Source organism: Lynx rufus, unplaced genomic scaffold (genome assembly GCF_022079265.1).
Source record: "Lynx rufus isolate CCGP_SWC_20201006 ecotype Redwood Valley unplaced genomic scaffold, mLynRuf1.p SCAF_1, whole genome shotgun sequence".
Lineage (NCBI taxonomy): Eukaryota > Metazoa > Chordata > Mammalia > Carnivora > Felidae > Lynx > Lynx rufus.
Genome location: NW_025814823.1, coordinates 44531010 through 44555326, shown reverse-complemented (window position 1 = coordinate 44555326; position 24317 = coordinate 44531010). Strand labels below are relative to the sequence as shown.

Below are 24317 nucleotides of genomic sequence, written 5' to 3'. Positions count from 1 at the left end.
ATATGTAACTTTAATCCATGAGTTCATGTGTTTATTTGTTTTGAAGAGCATTCAGTTAGATCAATTATCAACATTAACACTTCTGAAAACTCCATTTCTTTCCCCTAACTTGTATTATGAACTCTACACGTTTACATTCCAAATTCCAAAACGCTTGTTGTAAGTTTGGACTCTATTCTCTCCTTCTTTTCTTTCTTTAATACATTGATTAGATGGAGAACAGCCTCCCTCCCTGAAAGCAAAAGGAGAAAGACAATAGCTGAAAGGAGAAATAAAGAGAAAGTGGGGAGGGCAGTGAACACTCAATTCTTGTACTATCACCTATTTTTAAAATTCTTGTTATTTGATTAGCTCCCCAACTAGATTACTGAAATAAGCATAAAGAGGCAGAATATTCTTCTACAATACATATGAATGAAGTATGCAAAACTTTATATTTCATATATTCATAATTCTAAGAATGAGTTTTGAGACAAATATTTCCCATTCTGTTAATTTCTTATAATATTCATCTAATGTTTTTGAACTTAAAGGGAAAACCCTTTGCCCATTCAGTGTCACGTTTTGAACAATACATCTTTGCACTGTAGAAAAATATATACCTCTAATAGTAATGTAAAATTTAAGTAAACCTAAAAGAATCATTTCCTTTATTTTTTTTAAATTCTCAGAATTTTATTTAGTTTCCAGGACCAGATACCAAGTACTGTAAATTTCCAGATTTGACTTCAATCCTAACAATAGTATTTCACCTTCAAAAGTTTTATTTTTACTGGAATGTCAATGGTCTTCATGATTTGTTGGTTACATCTTCAAGTCACAATTCTCCTGCTTTGATTTATTGTGCATTTTCCCCGTAAGTGTGTTTCTTATCTTCTCCCAGAAGAATCTTATTCCACTCCTCAAGGACCTTTGCCTCTTCCCGAAGGGCTTTTTCCTCCTCTTGAAGTGCACTGTTTTCTTCTCTAAGAGCCTTGTTCTCCTCACGAAGGGCCTGCTCCTCCTTCCACAGAGCCCGTTCTTCCATCTCTAGTGCTATTCCTTCTTTCATCAAGTCTTGTTCCTCCATCTTGAGTGCTCTCTCCTGGTGTTTCAGGGCCTTGATCTCCTCATGGAGAGACTGTATTTCTTCCTGAAGAGCTTTCGCCTCATTCTGGAAGGCTTTCTCCTGTTCTCTGAGAGCCTTGATCTGAGCCTCCAGGGCTCGATTCTGTTGCCAATGAGACTTTCTTTCTGTGTTCAACGCATTGATTTTTTCCTCTGGTGGTCTTTGGCTCTCCAAAATCACATTTTTAAACTTCCATAGGGCCTGGTTTTGCTCTCTCAGGGATTGATTCACCTCCCAGATCAAATGGTTGTCCATTCGGAAGGCTTTGTTTTCTTGATGAAGAGCTTTATTTTCTCTCCAAAGGGACTTATTTTCTTTTCTAAGAGCCTTGTTCTCATCCCTGGATGCCTTATTGTCTCTCTGAAGATTTTTTTCCACCTCATGAGGCTCATGTTTGAGTTTATTTTGATCTTGAGTGCAAGAGAAAACAGAGGAAAACAATCGCAATATCTTACCTCTATTTATCCACTTTGATTGAGAGACAACCATTGTTTCTTAGTGTTTTATCTGAGCAAAAATATATACACTCCAAGTGTTCTGGGTTCAGCCAAAGGTGGACTAGTGATATTTACAACAAAAGCAGTTCTAAATTTGTTGAGAATTTGTTCATATGGAATTGGCTGTTGTGTTGACTTATACAAGTAATATAGCAGGGATCTAAACAAGGCTCAGTCAGGCCAACTGCAGGAGAAGAACAGGCAAATATGAAGACAATTCAGTAACTTAACTATTAGGTTGATGTAACAAAGTTTAAATCTCAACACATTTAAATTACCAATTAATAATTCTAGGTTACATATTGAATATTGATCAAGGTTAAATCATTGAATTGTTTTGTGTTAAATTAAGCTCTGAGTTAAACTGCTTCTACTAAACGATTAATCTTCCTCTAATCTATTCATTATTGATATTGTGGAAAAATACCATGTGTTTATAAAAACATTTTTGGCTTTGTAAGAACTAGAAAACATTTTCAAATATGTTGTTATACACTATAATTTTACCATATTTACTTAGATATTTAGTAGTGTTATCAAATATTTAAACAGACATTCACACTTACATTTCTGTGGACTCTGAATTTCCAGCAAGCCTGATTTGTTTTAGTACTAGAAAGCAACTAGGCAACATTTTATGTCATCCATAGTGATGTCATATAGTGTTGACATTAATAATATAATGGGTGCTATATTTAGTGTTTGGATGTTTTTTGTTTTTTGTTTTTTTTTATAGGCATTTTAGGAAAAATGTAAATTAAAATGTAAGGTTTTATTTAATGTTTTTCTGTATTAATAATTGAACATGTATTTAGTCCTTGCTTTGATGTAAAGTATTAGAATTAGTTTCAAACACCGAGTTTTGTTATTAAGAAGGTAACTTTTTTTATCCTAGAATTGACAAATGTTAGGAAACACTATACAATCAAAGGTGAAGGTATTTTAAATGATTTTAAGATCACTGCTGAATACTTAGTATTAAATACATTTGTATGTCATACCAAAGAAATAGCATTAGCAACATTTTAATTCTAGTAATCTTATATAAGTTTTATGTGACCCAAAATATGTTCACTGCTAGAATATAAAGCAAAAGAGTATATTTTTAAAATGTAAACTTTTAATGAGATATTAAAATATGTGTATTTATGTACATGTCATATTTTAACTATTTATACATATAAATGTATACTTGGTTTAAGGTATAAACTTGAAAATTGAATACAAACATGTAAACCTAAACCACTAACATCTGATTAAGATCTGTCAATTTATTAACTGTACCAGTTTTCTTACCTAAGCTACCTAAGTAGCTTCTTACCTTTTATCTGTTTAACAAGTTTGAAAAAAAGGCATTTTTTCTAACACATCCGTAACTCTGTATTTAACAAAAATAGTAAAACATAATGTTATGGAATGTAATATAAAATTAAGAAAGTCCATGTGAAAGTTTTCAGTTTCTTTGTTTTTAACTTGATGAGAATGAAATATCCATTTGGTCATCTCTAACTATAATTGAATTGTGAAAGTAGTTTATGTGATTATGCACCAGCTTCTTTTTTATATTAGTGTTTCTGCTCTTTTGCTTTTGCTACCATGGTAGCTAAAGATTCAGAAAGAGTTCCAAAAGACAAAGAACTCTGGACATTCTATATTGGAATGAATAAGTTTTGAAGTTTAAGGGCAAACTAGGAAGGAAGAAAAAAAAATCTCTGCAGCCCTTATCTATTGAATAAATTGAATTCATAATTTAAAACTTTTTTCAAATTAACTACAGACCCAGATGGTTTCATTAGTGAATTCTTCAAAATGTTTAAGAAATAAATACTATTAATATATCCATGAATTTTCAAATGACAGGAAAAAATGCACAGCTTTTTGTTTTGAGACCACATTACCTTACGTAAAAATCTCACAAGAGTATTACAAGAAAGAAAAACTATGGCCTAAAGTATCTCATGAACACAGTTGAAAAATCCTAAACAAAAGATAAGCACACTAAGTGCAATGATACATAAGATAAAGTATATGTTATCACCAAAATGGGTTTAATTCATGAAGGTGAGATTGAGTTAATACTGGGAGTCAATTAATGTAATTCACTACATTAACAGAACAAGGGAAAAAAACTTTCAGCTTGTACCAAGATGAGGAAAGTAATGTCAGGAGATTCAGAAAAAAAGCATTTGATAAAGCAAAAACCAATACAGTTTCATGATTAAAAACCAAAACCAAGCCAACAATTATCACTATCAACTTAACATAGCAGGAGTATAAAAAACCTTACTTAATTCAATTATGAATCTAAAACAAAACAAAACAAGACAAACACACAAAAACCTGCAGAAGCATACCTGATGATGAAATACTAATAGATCACAAATATATAAGGATGCCCATTGTCACCGCTTGGGTTTTTCATTGTTCTAGAGTTCTTTATTGCTGCAAGATAAGAAATAAAGTATGTAGGACTGGAGAAAAAAAAAAGGCTCTCGCTCTTTGCAAATAATATTGCAAACATTTATAATAAAATAGCTAAACTATTAAAATTAAATATGACTTAGCAAACCAACTGGATATAAGGTCAATCTAAAAATTTGTGTTATTTACATATATTTAGTCAAGAAACAATTTGGAAAATGAATTTTGTAATTATATATCATTTGCATTGGCAAGAAAAATAAAACTCCTAGAAATAAATCTATGAAAGACCTCTGAATAGAAAAGTATAAAAATTATTGAGAGAAATTATAGAGATATAAATAAAAGGAAGAATAAACACGTTTATGATTGGAAGATTCAATATTGGAAAGATGTTAAGTTTTCTCAAATTGATTTATATGTTCAACGGATTCCCTAGGAGAATAATCTCAGGAGTTTGTATAGGTGTGTATATAAATTGAAAACTAAACTAAAGGGCAACCTGTTGAATGGCAGAAGATATTTACAAATGACCCCTGATAAAGGGTTAATATCCAAAATATATCAAGAACTGATATAACTCAATACCCCCAAGACAAATAATCCAATTAAAAAATGGGCAGGAGCTAAATGGCTAAGCGTCCGACTCATGATCTCATGGTTTCGTGAGTTTGAGCCGTGTGTTGGGCTCTGCCCTAAAAGTGCGGAGCTTGCTTGGTATTCTCTGTCTCTCCCTCTCTCTGCCTCTCCCCAACTTGTGCTGTCTCTCTCTTATATGCATAAATAAGTAAAAAATGAGCAGAAGTCATGAACAGACATTTCTCCAAAGAAGGCAGACAGATGGACAGCAGACACATGAAAAGATACTCAGCAGCACTCATAACCAGACAAGTGCAAATCAAAACACAATGAGATATCACCTCACACCTGTCAGAATGGCTAAAATAAAAAACACAAGAAACAATCAGTGTTGGCGAGGATATGGAGAAAAGGGAACCCATATGCACTGTTGGTAGGAATGCAAGCTGGTGTAGCCATTGTAGAAAACAGTATGGAGGCTCCTCAAAAAAAATAAAAAATAGAACTACGCTATGGTCCAGATACTGCACCACTCAGTATTTACCTTCAAAGTACAAAAACACTAATTCAAAGGGATACATGTACCCCTATGTTTATTGCAATATTATTTACAATAGCCAAACTGTAGAAACAGGCCAAGAGTCACATTCATAGATGAATGGATATATCTTCGCATAAATCAAATTTCAAGGTTGTCTTGCTTTGGTATGATTTAAACAAATAGGAGAAAGAGTGGAAAAAAAAATGACCCCTTAGCTGTTTATTAGTTAGTAAAAGAAGATATAGACTCAATTAATGGAAAACAAATATCACATTTAATAACATTTTAGAACATTTCCAAGCTTTCAAACTTTTTATAAACATCTGTTTATTAATTTTTAGATGAATTATCTTGTTTCAGACTTTTTATTAATTTTAACCTGTTGATTAGTGTCATGTTTTAAATAGTAGTGTAACAATGGCCATATAATTGCAGACTAATGGGTAAAACAGGATATAGTAAAGATTCAAAATCGTGTCCTCAGGAAACTTCCCATAGCTGCTGAGGAATCATCCAGCATCATTTTATAATTAATATGACTTATTTTCTGTGCTTTTTCAGTTGAAGACTTAGCACATGTTGATTGCATAAGAATATTTACACTAGTGCAGTCTGGCCCTGGCTCTATCACTTTCCAGTTCTATGGCTTTGTAAATCATCTCTTGACAGTGAGTTGTCTCCACTCTAAAAATCAGCCTAAATTACTCTTATCTAAAGTAAACACAGGCCTTCTGAAGATGACAGCCTTAAGAATGTTCAGGAACACAAGCCCAGAAGCACTTGACAAGATAAGGGTGAAGTCCTAAAATTTAAATTGTTCTGCAATCTTAAATTCTGTGTTCCACAAGTGATTTGAGCTCCCAAGATTGGGAAACTGGCACAAGTAAAACAATGGACAAGCAGGAATGAAGTATGATAAACATGGCATCATTGGAGTTTTGAGGAACCATTCCCAGTTAGCTTTGTTAGGTCTGAATTGTGTCCCCTCCAAATTCCTATGTTGAAGTCCTAACCTTCAGAATGTGAATATATTTGGAGATAAGCCTGTAAAGAGGCAATTAAGTTAAAATGAGGTCATTGTGTGGGTCCTAATCCAGTATGACTGTGTCCTTATAAGAAAAGGAAATTTGGGTATAAGACAGCACAGAAGGAAGACCATCTGCAGACAAAGAGAAAAGACTACCTTCTCCAAGCCTCAGAAGAAATGAACCCTGACACCTTAATTTCAAACTTGTAGCCTCCAAGCCTGTGAGAAGCTGCCCAGTCAGTGGTACTTGGTGATGGCATCCTAGCAGACTAATAGAAGTGTCCTTTTCTTCTTAAGTTTTGAAAAAAAAAATTGGAAGATATCAACCATCAACTGACTGGTGTTGGGCTTCCTACATTACCATTTTGCACAATCGTCTAAGTTCTGTTACCCCTTTGAGTCTCTGGTTTCTGACACCCAGTTCTATATTCATTTGGTCTCTAGCTAGGAACCCAGTATTTACACTGCCTTGTAAGTGGGTGTTTTCAGTCATGCATCACAATGGCTGTTTCTTCTGGAAAACTCTTCTTCTGGATACCTTCTTCTGTTGCCCTTATGGAACTGTTTACACTTAAGAAATCTGCCTCCTCAGGAGGTTTCGTTCTTATGTGAAGTTAACCAATTTAGAACCAATTTAGAACCAACTAGAGTTGTTGTGGTTCCTTGCACTGGCTAGGAGACTCAGGGTAGGCCTCGTTCATGATATTTTTCTTCACTGGGACTATAAGAAAAAATTGGGGGCTGCTAATCTAGCCCTACTCATACAGGCTTTGCATTTATATTTTAAAGCCAGAACTTTGCTAGTGCTGTGAAATACACGTAAAATTTAGAGGGCACGTGATATAAAAGTAGCAAATATTCTGTAAATCAGATGTTAAAAGATCTTTACAGATGTAAGATTCTCTTGCTTCATCTATGCCTATTTAGGAAATGCGGAACTTGTGAAGTAAGTGATGAAAGCATGCATGCTGAAGCCACCTGAACGAACTACAGGTATGGTTGTTTGCTTGCAGGATCACAAGCAATCTGGCCTTTGCAGAGGGTAGCCACAAAGTCTCCATGCCTTTTGCTTGCTAAACCCCAACAACCACTCTTTACTTATCAGACCTCAATCATGGGGTTCTGCTAGCTGTTAAGCCCTGTGAGGTCTGTCTTGCAGAATACCACAGCGCCCAAAGTGGTCCCTTGTAAGCTTTCTCTGAGGTCCAAGCAACTTTGCCAAGCCTGTAGATGTCCAGCACTTCTTCTGAAGTCTAGACATTTTTTCTTAAGGTGATGTCTTTGCTCAAGTCCCTGTAGTCACCAGAGACCTGGCTTGAACATCTTTCACAGGCCTCAGAAATATGAATGATTGACTGACCGAATGAATGAATGAATAAATAAATAAATAAATAAATAAGCTCAACTGTAAAAATATCACCTGGATAAACATAAGTCTCTTCCAGGTTTAAAATACCTTGTCTACAAACTAAAATCCAAGGCCTAATGTCATATATCCTGTACACATGGGTAGCCTTAATCACTTTCTTAAATTTCTTTTTGTTTTATGTTTTAAGCTGTCTAAAGAGTATATCAAAGTTTAAGGTCTCTGAAATTAACTGCGCAAAACTGCAAATATGCCAGGGACTGATAGGACCTTGTAAAGCATAAACTTTTTAGGATCAATTAATAGTAGGTATTTCCTGTGCATAAGAAAAGTTATACAAAGTTGAGTTAATCACCCCTCTACCCAAGGCAGAATGAGTACAGTGGTGTTGAGGGGTCAGAAAGTATACTAATTAAGAACCTTCCAATGGAAATGAAAAGAAAATGCCCCTTCTTATCCCCAAGAAGTAACAAGAAAATAGAGAACCACCATTGTGGAAAACTTGATGGAAGGGCATGAAGGAACAGGTATGAGAGCCTCCAGCTCTATAATAGAAGATTAAAGAGAAATAATGCAACCCTAAGAAGTTTAGAGTAATAATGAAAAAATCAAGAACCTTGGAAAAAAGACTTAAAATTGCCGCACCAGGCAATGGCAGCCTTTCATTTTGTTGTATCTGTTTGTAAAGGTCAATATTGACTTTGATTGTGGAGATCAGTTAGGATATGTTCCAATTTAAATATCACTTTCAACCCTACAATTTCATTATTGCCTTAAAAAAAATGATAATCAAAGCCAGTAACAACCAAAAACAACTGTTTAATTTTAACTTGCATCCAAAGTACTTTTCCTGAAGTTACGAAAACAAAATACAATCACCACAATGGTTTGTTTGAGTTAAGCGACTATCTAATTACTTTATAGAAAATTACCTTTCCTCCTTAAAACAGTGTGAGGCTGCCAAATCTACTCCTACATGAGGAGACTCATGCTATTTGGCTTCTGGGCTCCATCTGCGTTTGTCTGCATCTGCTTTTATCCTCCTCAAACTCTTCTCAAAAGGAGCACAGAGAATCTGCAATTCATGTCAGGGCACCCAGCCAGATTAGAAGCTGCCAAATATCAACATCAGGTTTTGTGAGAAAAATTAAGTTACTTAAGCCTTCTCTCTAGCACAGCAATAATGTTGGATGAAAGGTTATGCAGTTTGAATCTCTTATTTCTACCCTGCTGGGAAAAGATAATTTGGAAGTGAAAATGTGAGGTTATGATGTGATTTGGACATTTTATGGTGACCTAACCTTTTCAACTGCTATTCTTACTGTGTCTGATTATCATGTTAGTGAATTTTTTCACTGTTTTTCTGCAGTTGTCACACTATAACATAGAAAGTAGAATGTGAATAACTTCACATATTAGATTTTTAAAGGGTTTTGTGGTTCTCTGCATATCTTTAATAATTCATTCTTTGGGCAGCAAAAGTGCTGATATGCATGCATTTTTACTCTGGTTATTTTCTTCCCAATAAATGATTTTGGACTGATTTATGGTAACAAAATTTAAAATTTGAGAATGAAAGCAGTAAGAAACCTCTAGGGCCAAATACTGAATGGAACATTTGATTAATATTTTAATATTAATTTTGCTCATCAGTAAATGGTAATAATAATAGCATATCCTCAGGTTTACTCTGAGTTTTAAACAAATTGATATATGTAAAAATTTAATAATATATGGTTGGTGATGAATGAAATTAGTTGCAATTATTATATCAATGCGTATTTTGAATTCTAAATGGAAACAAAATACTGTTAGTAACAACAGAAATATTTTAAATGCTTATTATGAAGATAATAATAAGATGAATATTCTAAATTTCAATGTCTATTTATCTACCTATAAAATCTAAAAACAAAACATATCTATTACTTTCTCAAAGTCTCTTGGTTATTATGAAAAGGTTGAGCTCCAGGATTTTGGGTACACATCTGTGACAGTTCTGTGCTATGAATTTCACTGATCAAATGGATTTCAGACTCTCAGAAATCTTAGGGGAACTTTTTCAGACTACACTGGGTGGAGTAGGATTTTTTTTCTGATTGACTGCTAGATATAATTAGCTAATATCTCCCAAAATACTTCATCATTGTATATTTGAGTACACACATGATTTTTAGATGTCCCAGAAAAGAGGACTGGTACAGTTCAAGATGCAATAAAACTAGAGGACTGGATATACAGACATGCTGTAAACCAAGTGGCTCATTTGCTGAATCAAAGAAGAAGAAAAAAGGCTTTATTTTATTCATTAGTGTAAGCAATAAATTAATATCATAGGCAATAAGGGAGTTGATTGGTAACTTTATCATTCTGGATCGCCTGTGGGTCCTTAACTGTGCTTATGTGTGTGAATGTGTGTGTATTTTTCTTTTCTTTACATACACTGAAGAACAGTTTTCATATCTTACTTACTTTCTAAAGAAGTTTTTTTTTTCTAAATTTTGGTGGAGAGCTTCGCTATAGGAGACTTTCATCATCTATTCAGCTTTCTCTAAAAATATGAGTTAAGAGATCTTTAAACTATTTCTAGCAAGTCAAATTATCAATATTAGTATATATCCTCATTTTATAAGCCATAGATCCGATCTTAGAGAATAGGTGTTTCAAAGTCTCAATCAAAAGGGAGAAGAGACATGAAGCTTTTGATAAAGGGGTGCCTGGGTGGCTCAGTGGGTTAAGCGTCTGACTTCAGCTCAGGTCATGATCTTACAGTCTGTGAGTTGGAGCCCTGCGTAGGTCTCTGTGCTCACAGCTCAGAACCTGGAACCTGCTCTGCATTCTGTGTCTCTCTCTTTCTCTCTCCCTCTGTCTCTCAAAAAAATAAAAAAATAAAAAAAAGATTTAAGATAAACTGTTGCAAACATTTCTCCATATATTTTCTAAATCGTTTCCATCCCACAAATTCTTATGATGCAAAAGGCAGAGAGACAGGTTCATTTTGCTACCTTGTTTAGGTCCACTAATATTCCATAAGGGGCAACTGCACCAATTGATTCTGCACTTTGTTTTTAAAAAAACAAGTTTTCCGGGCGCTTAGGTGGCTCAGTCAGTTAAGTGTCCGACTTCAACTCAGGTCATGATCTCGCGGTCTGTGAGTTCGAGCCCCGCGTTGGGCTCTGGGCTGATGGCTCAGAGCCTGGAGCCTGCTTCCGATTCTGTGTCTCCCTCTCTCTCTGCCCCTCCCCCGTTCATGCTCTGTCTCTCTGTCTCAAAAAAAAAAAAAAAGTAAAAAAAAAAAAAATAACAAGTTTTCGTATTTAATGTTAATGAATCTGTAGCCTAAAAGTGAGATGCACAAAAGGACGATTATTCTAAAGTAATTGATTAGAACAATTTAAATAATAAAGGAAATTAATTATGTAAATGTCCAGCTATTCTCTCCATTCAGCCTTGATGAGCTTCAGCAGAGAATAGGAAAAGTTGTGCATCTTTTTCTTTCCTTCATACCCCATGAGAATAATATTCACTAGCTCTATGAAACTGATGCATTTCTTTAAAATAAATATGCTGTAACATATGTGGAATAGAAAAGATTATATGAATCTAACCTATTTATAAAACAACATAGACATGACAGGTTGAAAACATAGAGATATAATTTTAACAATAGAGGAATGGTTTATAACTCAGTAGTAATAAGAAAGTGACCTTTTATAGCATCTACCATAGCTTTAAGAGAATTTAGAGATCATTGAATCTGCCATTTTTACTTCAGATAAAGATGCTGATGTGGAAAAAAGACTAAGGTTCATGCCTAAGGCCATATAAGTGGTTAGCAACAGACTCTTTAACAGATTGAAGGTATTTGACATGGAGAACAGATTACCTTTCAGTATATTATAACTAACTTCAATTTATGTGATCAAATTGTTTATTTCTTCCTAGTGAAAATTCTGCTAAGAGCTTTTGTGATTTAAGGACATGTTTTTTTCTGATTCCTAATTTTAAGTGAGCTTAAAAAAGAAAATCCTTCTACGATTTGTTTAAGCAGTCCATGATTCCATTTCTCTATGTGATATAGGGTTACAAAGTACTTGCTTATGTTTGTAAGACTCCTGTAAAAATCCTTAGCCACGATTTACACATTCTTGTATTTCTCTGAGGGAGGTAGAGAAGAAACAGAAGTAGTAATTTTGAGCAGACCTACACTGGAGAATGACAGCTACAGGAGATGAGGGAAAAGGAGAATGGAGGCAGTTTGTTTTTCCTTTATGATGTGAGAAAACCTACTTCTGTCAGGAACTCAAATTTACATAAGAAATATATATATATGTATTGAACTTAGATCTAAAGTATATAGAAGGGCGCCTGGGTGGCTCAGTCAGTTAAATTTCCGACTCTGGCTCAGGTCACGATCTCATGAGTTCGTGAGTTTGAGCCCCACGTCAGGCTCTATGCTGACAGCTCAGAGCCTGGAGTCTGCTTCAGATTCTGTGTCTCCCTTTCTCTCTGCGCCTCCTCCCTGAACCCCTCCCACCCTCCATTCACGCTCCGTCTCTCCTCTTTCTCTCTCAAAATCAAAAAAAATTGAAGAAAGTACATATTCTTTTATTTTTTATTTGTTTATTTTGTTTCTAATTTTTATTTAAATTATAGTTACTTAACTTACAGTGCAATATTGATTTCAGGTGTAGAATTCAGTGATCATCCCTTACAGGTAACACCCAGTGCTCATCACAAGTGCCCTCCTTAGTAACCATCACCCATCTAGCCCATCCCCCACCCACCTCCCTCCATCAACACTCAGTTTGTTCTCTATCATTATAATTCTCTTAAGGTTTGTTTCCCTAGCTCTTTTTTTAATTTGTTCCCCCTTCCCATATGTTCATCTATTTGTTTCTTAAATTACACATATGAGTGAAATTATATGGTATTTGTCTTTCTCTGACTTACTTCGCTTAGCATAATACACCACGTAGAATATTCTTAAGTGAATCAGATGTGATCCTATCTTTAAGTTATGAACAATTAATTGAGGATATTGGGAAAAACATGAAGCAGAATGTTAACCGAGAGCACTGAAAAAGCACTGAGAGAGTATGTGGCACATAATTAGTGCTGAGCAGATATTCTCAGATACTAAATTGGAATGAAATTAACACTGCAATAATGCTTATAGGCTAATACAAGGAAAGAGGCATTTGAGGTAGGGCTTGGATAAATAGATAGGATTTTAACTAATATAACTTGACAGAATGAACACATGAAGCAGTGTGAGAAATATTAAGGAGGCAAAAAAAATAGTAGGCACCAAAGTAACGAAGATTCAATATAATTCTGTAATATCTCTACTTTTACATTGGTCCTAAACATTGATGTAAAGAATGTAGGTATGTCATTTTTTATCTGAAATGAACAATAAATTGGCCTAAATTCCTTAGTTCATTTGTTTTCATTTCCTCTGTAAAATTTTATTCACTTTAGAATTGTGCTCTTTTGATAATGTAGACCTAACTATATAATAATGATGCTTTATACATACATCGTCATTACTTTTCCATCTCATGTTTCTTATTCTTTTTATGTTACCAACATTTTCATTGTTTATATTTTTAGAGACGAAGCATAACCTGTAAATTTCCATGTTTGCTTTGTGACATCCTGCTGAATGGTAGTAGACTATTTTTTTTTCCTTTTTTTTTTTTACATGTATTCATTTTTGAGAGAAAGAGAGAGAGCACAAGCGGGGGAGGGGCAGAGAGAGAGGGAGACACAGAATCCGAAGCAGGCTCCAGGCTCTGAGCTGTCAGCACAGAGCCCGACGCGGGGCTCAAACTCACAAAACCGCAAGATTATGACCTGAGCTGAAGTCAGAGGCTTAACCGACTGAGCCACCCAGGCACCCCAGATAGTAGACTAATTTACGCAAAGAAAATCAGCTCCTTCTTACCAAAAGACAGATTGCCTTAAGTAGAACATCAGTTATGAAAAATTGAAAAAAAAGAAAAAAGCTGCAACCTAATAGCAGATACTGCTTTTTCTGTCTCTAAGCCCCATTTCTAAAAAAGTGTGTAAGTTAATCAACAGAATATAATTTTATTTACAAAATTTGTATTGGTAATCCCACTCGATGAAATTTAAATTCTTGGAAACATCTAATTATTAATATAGTTTAACAATGCCTTGATTCAAAAGTTATATATGACCTTGTTATTTTTAAATCCAGTCATTGACAAAAAAGCGTATTTTTCACTCTTTAATTAAAATTTTATTTTACTTTTATTAAATAAAAATTATTAATTTTTAAATATATATTTTGTGTTGTTTTGAGTACATTCAAGTGAGTTTTTTGACATTGAAGTGTCTCTTTCATGAAAAAAAGTCACAGACCCTACTTTTCCCTTAAAAACTTGTACAAGTTATGTACTCTGCATAGATATATGTATGGTATAGGCATAGGTATAGATATAGATTGAAACCATATATATATATATATATATATATATATATATATATATATATATCTGAAAATGTTCCCATACATACATGTATATTTATGTCTATTTGGTGTATTTATATATATATATATATATATATATATATGTGCATATTGAAGAGGGTTGGTGCTCTTCAAAGGACAGTAGGGTCACAACTTCAGTGGGACTCAGTAGTTTTACTTGGTGTGGGTCTGTTAGGATTTTTGGAAAAGGTCATTTTTAAATGAGCCCAGAAAAATAAGGAACTGGATACTAGGGAGGTAAAAGGAGTTTTAAGTAAGTTCATATTGAGAGTTAGCATAAGTAACCTCCTATGTTTAAAGAACTGGAGTATTTGGCTCAAGTATAAAGGAAAGGTTTGAAATAAAGGGGGGGAATGAAACTGGGAAGGGAAAGGGATCAAATTATTGGAATATATTGATTTTTCTCTTAAATGGAAAATCATAAACATTTTAACATGGAGCATGACAAAACCAGGTTTTTAACTTAGGTAACATTCCAGTAGCCAGTGTTTTTGAAGACTTACTATATCCCTGTAATTGGAGATATAGTGGGAAATAAATCCATAAATAAAGAATACATATGGAGCTTAAGGTCTAATAGAGAATACAGATATTAAACAACCACTTAAAATAAATATTCATCAGAGTAATTCTTGGAAAACCACAGATTTCAATGAAAAATAAAGCCCATGAATTCAGTTCTAAATGTTGAGTTTGAGGTGCTTATGGGCCATCTAGAAACTCATGTGTTTTACTTTTTTGGCTCGGTGAGGCTGCAACTGAATAAAAAAGTGGGCTCTGGAGATAAAGATGTAGCTATTAAAATGTAATATGGGTGAACTGGAGTAAATGAGATAGTTTGGGCAAGTTCAGACCAAGGTCCAGGAGAACAGTTAGGTGCAAAGAAATATAGCAAGGATAAGTGTAGAAAGGTCATTTTCCAGAGCAAGACTGAAAAGCAAGGCCAGAGAAGCAGGAGATTATCTACAGAATAAAGATAGAGATTCAAGAAGAACATTATGGTCAAATAAGTGAGAATTTGGAAACTTTATTTTTTCAATGCTTTTGTTAGTATACTTTCAATGAAATAGTATAAATTAATTATTGTACTTGGTTGAAAAGTGAATGAGTTTAAGAAATTGAAGCAAGAAGTGTACAGAATTATTTTGACAAGCTTAGTATTGGAAGAAAAAGTTAATGGAGAGTGATATTGAGTGAAGGAATTTTTTGTTTTAAATTAAAAATGCTTGGGGACACCTGGGTGGCTCAGTTTAGCATCTGACTCTTGATTTAAGCTCAGGTCATGATCTCATGGTTTGTGGGATCGAGCCCTGCTTTGGGCTCTGTGCTGAGAACATGGAACCTGCTTGGGATTCTCTCTCTCCCTCTCTCTGCCTCTCTCCTGCTTGAATTCATTCTCTCTCTCTCTCCCTCTCTCTCTCTCTCTCTCTCTCAAAATAAACAAAATAAACTTTAAAATGCTTTACCATGTGTGTGTAATAATCCTGTTGGGGAGGAAGAGGGAGAAACTATAGTGTGTGTGTGTGTGTGTGTGTGTGTGTGTGTGTGTGTGTGTACGTGATTATATAGAAATATTTAGGAAAGATTCTATGGAACTCATTTTCATTATTTGAATATCTATCTTGAACAATTATGACATGTTTATTACTGTTCTGGAGCCTGATTTTCCTAAGTGCCCTTCACTCCTACGAGCTGGACTAAAAATGTATTTATGACTTCTAGGAGTTTTCTCCATCCTTGAATTTGGCCATTGCAAGGATAGGACAAGGCAAGCTGCAACCTCAGTAAGGGAGAGTGGTTAAGAATAGGTGCCTTGCTCCGATCTCTTTTATTTAACATAGTACCAAAAGTCCAGTCACAACAATCAGACAAGTAGAAGGAATAAGAGGCATCCATATTGGTAAAGAAAAAATTAAACTGTCACTATTTGCAGATGACATGATAGTATACATAGAAAACCCTAAGGATTCCACCATAAGACTACTAGAAATAATGAACAAATTCAGTGAAATGGCGGGATACAAAACTTAATGCCCAGAAATTGGTAGTGTTTCTATACACTAACAACAAAGTTGCAAAAAGAAATTAATAAAAGACACCATTTACAATTGCACCAAAAATAGGAAAATACCTAGGAATAAACTTAACCAAAGAAGCACAAGACCTGTACTCTGAAAACTATAACATGGATGAAAGAAACTGAAGATGATACAACAAATAAAAAATATTCCATGCTCATGGAGTAGAAGAATTAATATGTCAAAATGTCTATACTACCCAAAACAATCTACAGTTTCAGTGCGATCTCTAACAAAATACCAACAACATTTTCACAAAACCAGAACAAATAATTACTAAAATTTGTATGGAACTGCAAAGACCCTGAATATCCAAAGCAATACTGAGAAAGAAGAACAAAGCTGGAGGTATCAGTTCTAGATTTCAGATAGACTACAAAGTTATCGTAATCAAATAGTGTGGTACTGGCACAAAAATATACATATAGATCAATGGAACAGGATAGAGACCTCAGAAATAAACCCACATTTATATGGTCAATTACTCTATGATGAGGCAAGAATATACAATGGAAAAAGGCAGTCTTTTCAATAAATGGTGCTGGAAAAACAGGACAGCTACATGCAAAAGAACGAAAGTGAACTACTTTGTAAAACCATACATAAAAATAAACTCAAAATGGATTAAAGACTTAAATGTGAGACCTGAAACCATAAAGACCCTAGAAGAGAGCACAGGCAGTATAATTTCTTTGACATAGGCCATAGCAACATTTTTCTAGATAAGTCTCCTAAGGCAAAAGAAACAAAAGCAAAAATTAACTGTTGGGACTATCTAAAAATCAAACGCTTCTGCACAGTGAAGGAAACAATCAACAAAACAAAAAGACAGCCTACTGAGTGGGGGAAGATATTTTCAAATGTTATATTCAATAGGTGGTTAATATTCAAAATATATAAAGAATGCATACAACTCAACACCAAAAAAATAATCTAAGAAAATGGCAAGAGAACCTAAATAGATATTTTTCCAAAGGAGACATAGAGATGGCTATCATATACATGAAAAGATACTCAACATCACTCATCATCACTCATGTAAATCAAAACCCCAATGAGTTATCACCTCATGCCTGTTAGAATGGCTAAAATCAAGAAGACCAATAGCAAGTGTTGACAAGGATGTGGAGAAAAAAAACCCTTTTGCACTGTTGGTGGGAATGTAAATTGGCATAGCCACTGTGGAAAATAATACAGATGTTCCTCAAAAAGTTAAAAATAAAAATACATAAAACTTTGTTATGAGAGCACAATTCGTTCCGGAAATATGCTTGTAATCTAAAGTACTTATATATCAAAGCAAGTTTCCCCATACAAAATAACAGAAACATGGATGATTCATTCCAAAATCCAAAAATATTCATATAATAATGATTACAATACTGTAATATAGTACAAAATAATAAAATACAAAATGTAAAGAAAAATAAAATTAACCTGCACTTACCTTTGAAAACCTTCGTGGCTGGTATGAGGGAGAAAATAGAGGAGGGTTATTGTATAGGATGACTTTCACTATCACTCATGGAATCACTGCTATCTATTGGCTCAATAGAATTTTTTTCTGCCTGGGGGCCATCATATATACTAGCGTGGATGTTGAGTACAGTACAGTATTAATAAACTTTTGTTATAGACATTATTGAATGTAACTGGCAATAAAGGTGCAGAGGAAAGGGTCTATATTTGCAGGCAGCCTGACCTAGAATGAAGCAAAGCATTACTAAGGTTACTCTTGTATGAAAACACAAAGGACTGTACATAGGTGCTTTGGAGTGACAAAAAACACACCAGTGCCAGTTATAGGCACCTTCCAACATTCTGAAAAATCACTGATTTCTGCCAAACACGTGGCCTGAGACTGAGCAGCTGAGCATGGGAAATGATCACCCACAATCCCACAGTAAGAGAAGAGAGAGAGAGAGAGAGAGAGGGAGAGAGAAAATCCTCGGTTGTGATCATGTGACATTTGGTGTGACGTACTACTCACATTGCAAGGCATTGCTCGTCAATTTAAACTATATTAGAAATATTTACTTGTCTTATGGAACATTCACCGAACGAGTTACTTGGAATCCAAGGTTTTACACTACCATACCATCCAATAATTCCATTATTGGGTATTTACCCAGTAAAAATGAAAACACTAACTCAAAAAATATATGAACTCCTATGTTTATTGCAGCATTATTTACAATAGCCACAACATGGAAGCAACCTGAGTGTCCATCAATAGGCAAATGGATAAGGTATATATACACACAACGGAATATTACATAGCCATAAAAAATAATGCAATCTTGTCATTTGCAACAACATGGATGAACCTAAAGGGTATTATGCCAAGTGAAATAAGTCAAACTGAGAAAGACAAATAACCATATAATTTCACTTATAAATAGACTCTAAAAAAATGAATAAACAAAAAGCAGAATCAGAAGTATAAACATGGAGAACAGCTGATGGTTGCCAAAAGGGAGGTTTGGGCAAATGGGTGGAGGGCAGAGGGAGTTGCAGGCCTCCAGTTATGAAAAAAGTAAGTTATGGGAATAAAAGGCAAAGCATGAAGAATACAGTCAGTGATACTGTAATAGCAATGTAATGGGGTAGATAATAGCTATAATTGTGAACATAACATGGTATACAAACTTATCAAATTACTAAGTTGTACACTTGAAACTAATGTAGCATTGTGTGTCAACTATACTCAGGTAAAAAAAATAAAAGAAAAAAATTAAAAAGTAAATTAAAAAATGAAAAAGAAGTAAGTAAATAAATAAGTGCCCTGCTTTGATGCAGAGAAATCAAATTACCTGTTTCCTCCATCATGTGAATGCAAAACAAAGTTTACATAGGAATGTAAAACCATTTTTTAAAATTTCTCTGCAACCCCCAGATGTCTTTCAACATGATCTTATAAATTTCTTAGGACACAGTAGGTCCAACAGAAGACTAAGCAAGGACCAGGACACAAGGAAATATGGCCACCAAAAATCATTACCCTTCGAAACTGATCCAGCAAATAAGAATAGCTTTTGGTATATGCTTATACCGAGAATATCTGAGAACTATATGAAGCAGCCACTATAAGCAGAGTTGCTAATGTGATGGGAATGAAAGCTTAGTGATTCTGCATGCAGCTTTTATCAGGAGCCATTACTAACAGCCACAGTGGGGAAAAGTGCTGCCCATGAGGGTTCTCTCTAGGATCAGAAACTTAATGGTTTGAATAAGGAGATATTGCTCAGAAGTCTCTGCACTGCTGGCAATAAGGAAGGAACATCTCCTGAAAGAGATGTCCTACATTTTTTTTCTTTTAACTCCTGTGACAATTATTTATTTGTATTATTTTCATTGTTACTATTTTATTATTATTTGCTTTATTCCTTTCACAGATAATAAATAAAAACAATTTGGGGAAAAAATAAAAAAATAACAACTCTTGTTCCTTAGAAACCTGATATTTTGGAGTCTTAAATACATACTCAGAGTGTTAAAACAAATGAGACAGAAAAGAAAAATGATACACTTTGAGGATTGAGTTCTTGATAGACCACATTGTCCAAGAAAAGATTTTATGAACTGTGATATGCTGAGAGATAGTAACAATTTCGTGTTTTTATGTTTGATATGCAGTAAGAGTACAAATATTATTTTAATTCAAATGTGCTTTAAAAATTATATGACAATATGTTTTTTAAGCATTGAGATCTCTTCTGTTTATGAAGAATAAGTTATAATATACTAATCCTCTCATAAGAACAAGTGTAGATGTTCGATAAAATTATTAAAAAGAAAAAAAAAGCTATTTGGAAGCTGTCGTAGAACAAACAAAAAACCAGGGTTAAATAAATCTTAGTTTTAACTTCTCCATTTAGAGAATAGGACTAGTAGTTTATACTTTATAGAAGGTGATTATAATGTTGCTGATGATTGCTGGTATTTATGCGCTACGTACTATATGTCAGATATTGGAAGAAGTGTATTGATTTATTTTGTCCAACACATTATGTTACCACCTGTTATTATAATCTGTATTTTACAAGTGGGAAAACAATGAAGAAGTACCAAAACCTGGATTTAAATATAATTTCATCTGGCTCTAGGGATTTAGTGTTTAATCAGTTTGCCAAGTTACCTATCTGCATGTCAAAATAAAACAGGTCAAGCATCTAGTGAATTGGGGCGCCTGCGTGGCTCAGTTGGTTAAGCGTCAGAATTCGGCTCAGGTCATGATCTCATGGCTCCTGAGTTCAAGCCCCACATTGAGCTCTGTGCTGACAGCTCAGCGCCTGGAGCCTGCTTCAGATTCTGTCTCCCTCTCTCTGCCCATCCCCCGCTCACACCCTGTCTCTCTCTGTCTCTCAAAAATAAACAAACATTGAAATTATTTTTTTTTTAAAAAGCATCTAGTGAATTGCCTAGCTCACAAAAGGTGCTCTATATCCACAACAAGCCTGTTTCACCTTAGATACCTAGCTCCTGATTGTTTCCTTTGTTCATCTTTGCCTGTGATGCTCTTTATCCATTGATTTTCAAGATTTGTTTTCTCATTTTAAGTTTCTACACAAATATCACCTCCTCAAAGATTTCATTTCTGATTTCAGCAACCAAAATAGCATCACTGGTATTTCCACATTTTTACCCTGATTTATTTGCTTATTACACCAACCATTGCTTAATTTTATTATCATATAAAAACATACAAATAAACAATCAATGTGTAATGTGCTTCCCTCACACCCTGTTAGCTCTATATAGTAGAGACATTTTTTAAATGTTAAATACCCCCTACCTAGTACAATTTTAATTTATAGAACATATTCAAAGTATTTGCTTATTTTATTAAATTAATAGTTACTACTGTCAAAAAATCCAGAAATACCAACAACAAACCCCCCAAAAAAGCAAACAAAAAACCATGGAGTCAGTAAAATAGTATTTATTTATTAAGAGTTTATTGTGCATATAAGAACAGTTCATAAACTGGGAGATTTCACATTCAAAATTGATACGTAGCTCAGGGGTATGGCATTTCAGGATAGCTTAAGAAGTGAAAAATGAGGAAATTGTTTAACCTTTCCAGTGTTTGGTCATTATAGTGGTGGTTTCCAGATGGCAGGAGATTGGCTAAAAGTGATTATCTTATACCGTTTTTAGGAAGATGACTTAAGGTTTTTTGTTTGTTTTTGATTATCAGAGCCACTTACAAGAAATAACCTAAATTAAGTCTTATGTTGATGAAATCAGCTAGATTTGGTCTTGATTATATGGCTTAAATGGATTTTCTGCTCAGAGAATTCTTAAGCCCAGGCTCCATTTTGTATTAACACTACTTTTGTTATTTAAGTTATTGTAAGTTGAATTAACAAGTGATATGTAAGAATGAATAGTGGAAATACTTTAGTACAGAATAAAATAATGGAAATACTATAGAATATAATGGTTGTATTAGTCAAAGTTCTTCAGAGAACAGAACCAATAGGATATATTAGTTGTAGGAATTCACTCATATGATTATGGAAGCCAAGAATTTTCACGATCTACTTACTGTCTATAATCTCGAAAACCAGGAAAGCTGGTGGTGTAATTCAGTCTGAGTCCAAAGGCCCCAGAACAGAGAACTGATATCTGAGGGCAGGAAATGATGCATATCCCAACTATAACAGAGAGAGAAAATTCCCCTTCCTTGCCTTTTTGTTCTATTCAGGCCCTCAGTAAACAGATTGGATGATGCCTACCTGTATTGGTGAGGGTGGTCTTTACTCAGTCTACTGACTTAAATGCTAATCTCTTCTGGAAACATCCTCACAGCCACACCCAGAAATAATATTTTACCAGCTATCTGGCATCTCTTAAACTCAGGCAAGTTGACGCATAAAATTAACTATCACAACGATAATGCCATAAAGTGTGAAAATACCATAATTCAACTTGTAAACAAGTAAAGAAATTGTAGATGTTAAAATAGCCTCAACCCTTTAGAGTTTTGAGTTGTTTATTGTTTATTTATTGGATCCCAAGTAAAATAATTTGGATTATAATTCTTGTCACTCATTTTATCATTTGATTATTGGCTATACTAATTTATGAATGAGAAAATCGGTGTTTTCAGTAACTATATTGTGTACTTTAAAACATTTAATCAAAATTAAATTTGTACCCATGTTACGAGTTTGAAAATTTCTTTAATTTTGAAAAGCGCTTTTAAAAATAGTACTTTCATACAATAAATAACACATCTAAATAGTTCATGGCTAAAGCATATATTAAATATATATAAATATATATAATATATTAAAATATATAAATTTATATATGTAAATATATATAAATGTATATATATAAAATATATATATATATTTTAGTTTTCTGCCTATTGTATGGTATTCTATTAGATATTCAAGACATATTGTGTCAATATAGCATATTCGCTCTCCTGTGGTTACAAAATGTAGTTTGTTTTTGAAGGGGACAGAAAACTGGGATCATGTCACAAAGGCATTTTACCTGTCACAGACTAGGAACATACCACAGAGAGCAAAACTGATGGTACTGTGCATCTGTGCATCCAACATTTCATGGCTCGAAGCCACTAGACTCTTTTCTGCATGACCAACTGACTAATTGCTGTACTTGGCCTTTTCTATTCTCTTCAATTAATGCAATGCACAATTGCACATAGCAACAGAGTCACCCATACAGAACAGAGTCTGGGCCAGAATTAGGCTCTAAATCCCAGAAGCACCTGTTACAAATATAAAGCGTCCAGATGGTCCAGTCTTTGTGGGGAAGTGTCAAGCATTGACTTATCTGTCTTTCTTACTTTTGGTTTAAGGTCAAAAACATGATCTGTTGGAAGCAGGGAGCCAAATAAAAATCAGAAAAAAAATACCTAGGATTAGTGTAGAAACTTCTCAATTTGTTTATCTAAATCTTTATTGCCCAGTGGAGCTCATTGTTATCATTTTCTAAGCATGCAAATGGGATTAGTCTATGATTACATGGCAGACTTCAGTATAATTAGATAGATTTATTTAAACACAGCTGTAAATCATTAAAAAATGTGAAATATTTGGTGATTGTAAATTCAGCAGTTTGTGTATTCAAACTTTAGTCTTCAATCAACTTTATTGTTCTGATTTTGTTTGGGATTCTAGAAAATGCAAAATATTACCTTAGCTTAGCTCAGCTTTTTATTTTTTTCACTTATTGCAGGCATAGGGCACAAAAAGTGATGTTACAGTATATGTATCAAGTGAATAGTATCTCTATCATTGAGATTATATTTAAATTTTACTTTTTTCAGTGTATAATCCTTTGCAATTATAATTAAAACCTCAGTGAACCATCTAGCTATTTTGTATTAAAAAAGAAATTAATGGGATACTTAAAACTTTTGCTCATTCCCACACAAATTCTACATGGTTATCATAAACTTCTCTTGGAATTAATATTTCATGCAATTTATCTGCAAGTAAAGAGAAAAAAGCCATTTTCTGAGAATAACCACTCTGTCCCTTTGTTAAAAGCTGAGTAATTTGCAAATATTGCAACCAACAGGAAAATTTATTTTTGTTTGCTTGTTTTCCTGTTTATGTCAGAGCTCTAAGGAATTTTGCTACTAAAATTATCACACTGGCTGCCTCTCATTTGGCAGTTGGAATGGACATGATACATACAGTACATTCTATAGCTTTTATTGCAGATCACAATTACCAATAGACATCGATTAAGTTCTTTTCCCCCTTTGATTTTTTTCCTTTCTCTCTTTAATGTTTATTTATTTTTGAGAGAGAGAGAGAGAGAGAGAGCGAGCTCCAGTAGGGGAGGGGGACATAGAATCCAAAGTAGGCTCCACGCTCTGAGCTGTCACTGTAGAATCCACACCCACTCACAATGAGACCATGAACTGACCTGAGCTGAAGTCTGATGTCCAACCGACTGAGCCATCCAGGAGCCCCTGATTTTTATTTTTGTAGTAAAGGGATACATTTTAAAGACAGTAAAGTCTGGAACATTCTTTACTTTCTTACCAAGATTAAGTTATGATATTTGTTGTCACTCTATATTCAGATCCTAAACAGATGCACTTTGTTACCATATGGAAATGCTACATACTCTGCAGAAGTGTATTATAATTTTAAGCAGTTGAATTAGAATATGCATGGATATTGAAT

At 34.0% G+C, this 24317-nt stretch overlaps 1 protein-coding gene across 1 annotated transcript; it reads right to left on the bottom strand.

The window, feature by feature from the left end:
* Nucleotides 1-804: 804 nt before the first annotated feature.
* Nucleotides 805-1597, bottom strand: LOC124508569 (protein chibby homolog 2-like). The gene is given in 2 exon segments (XM_047075078.1): nucleotides 805-876; nucleotides 878-1597. Coding segments are annotated over 2 exon segments (792 nt in total).
* Between the last annotated feature and the right edge of the window lie 22720 nt (nucleotides 1598-24317).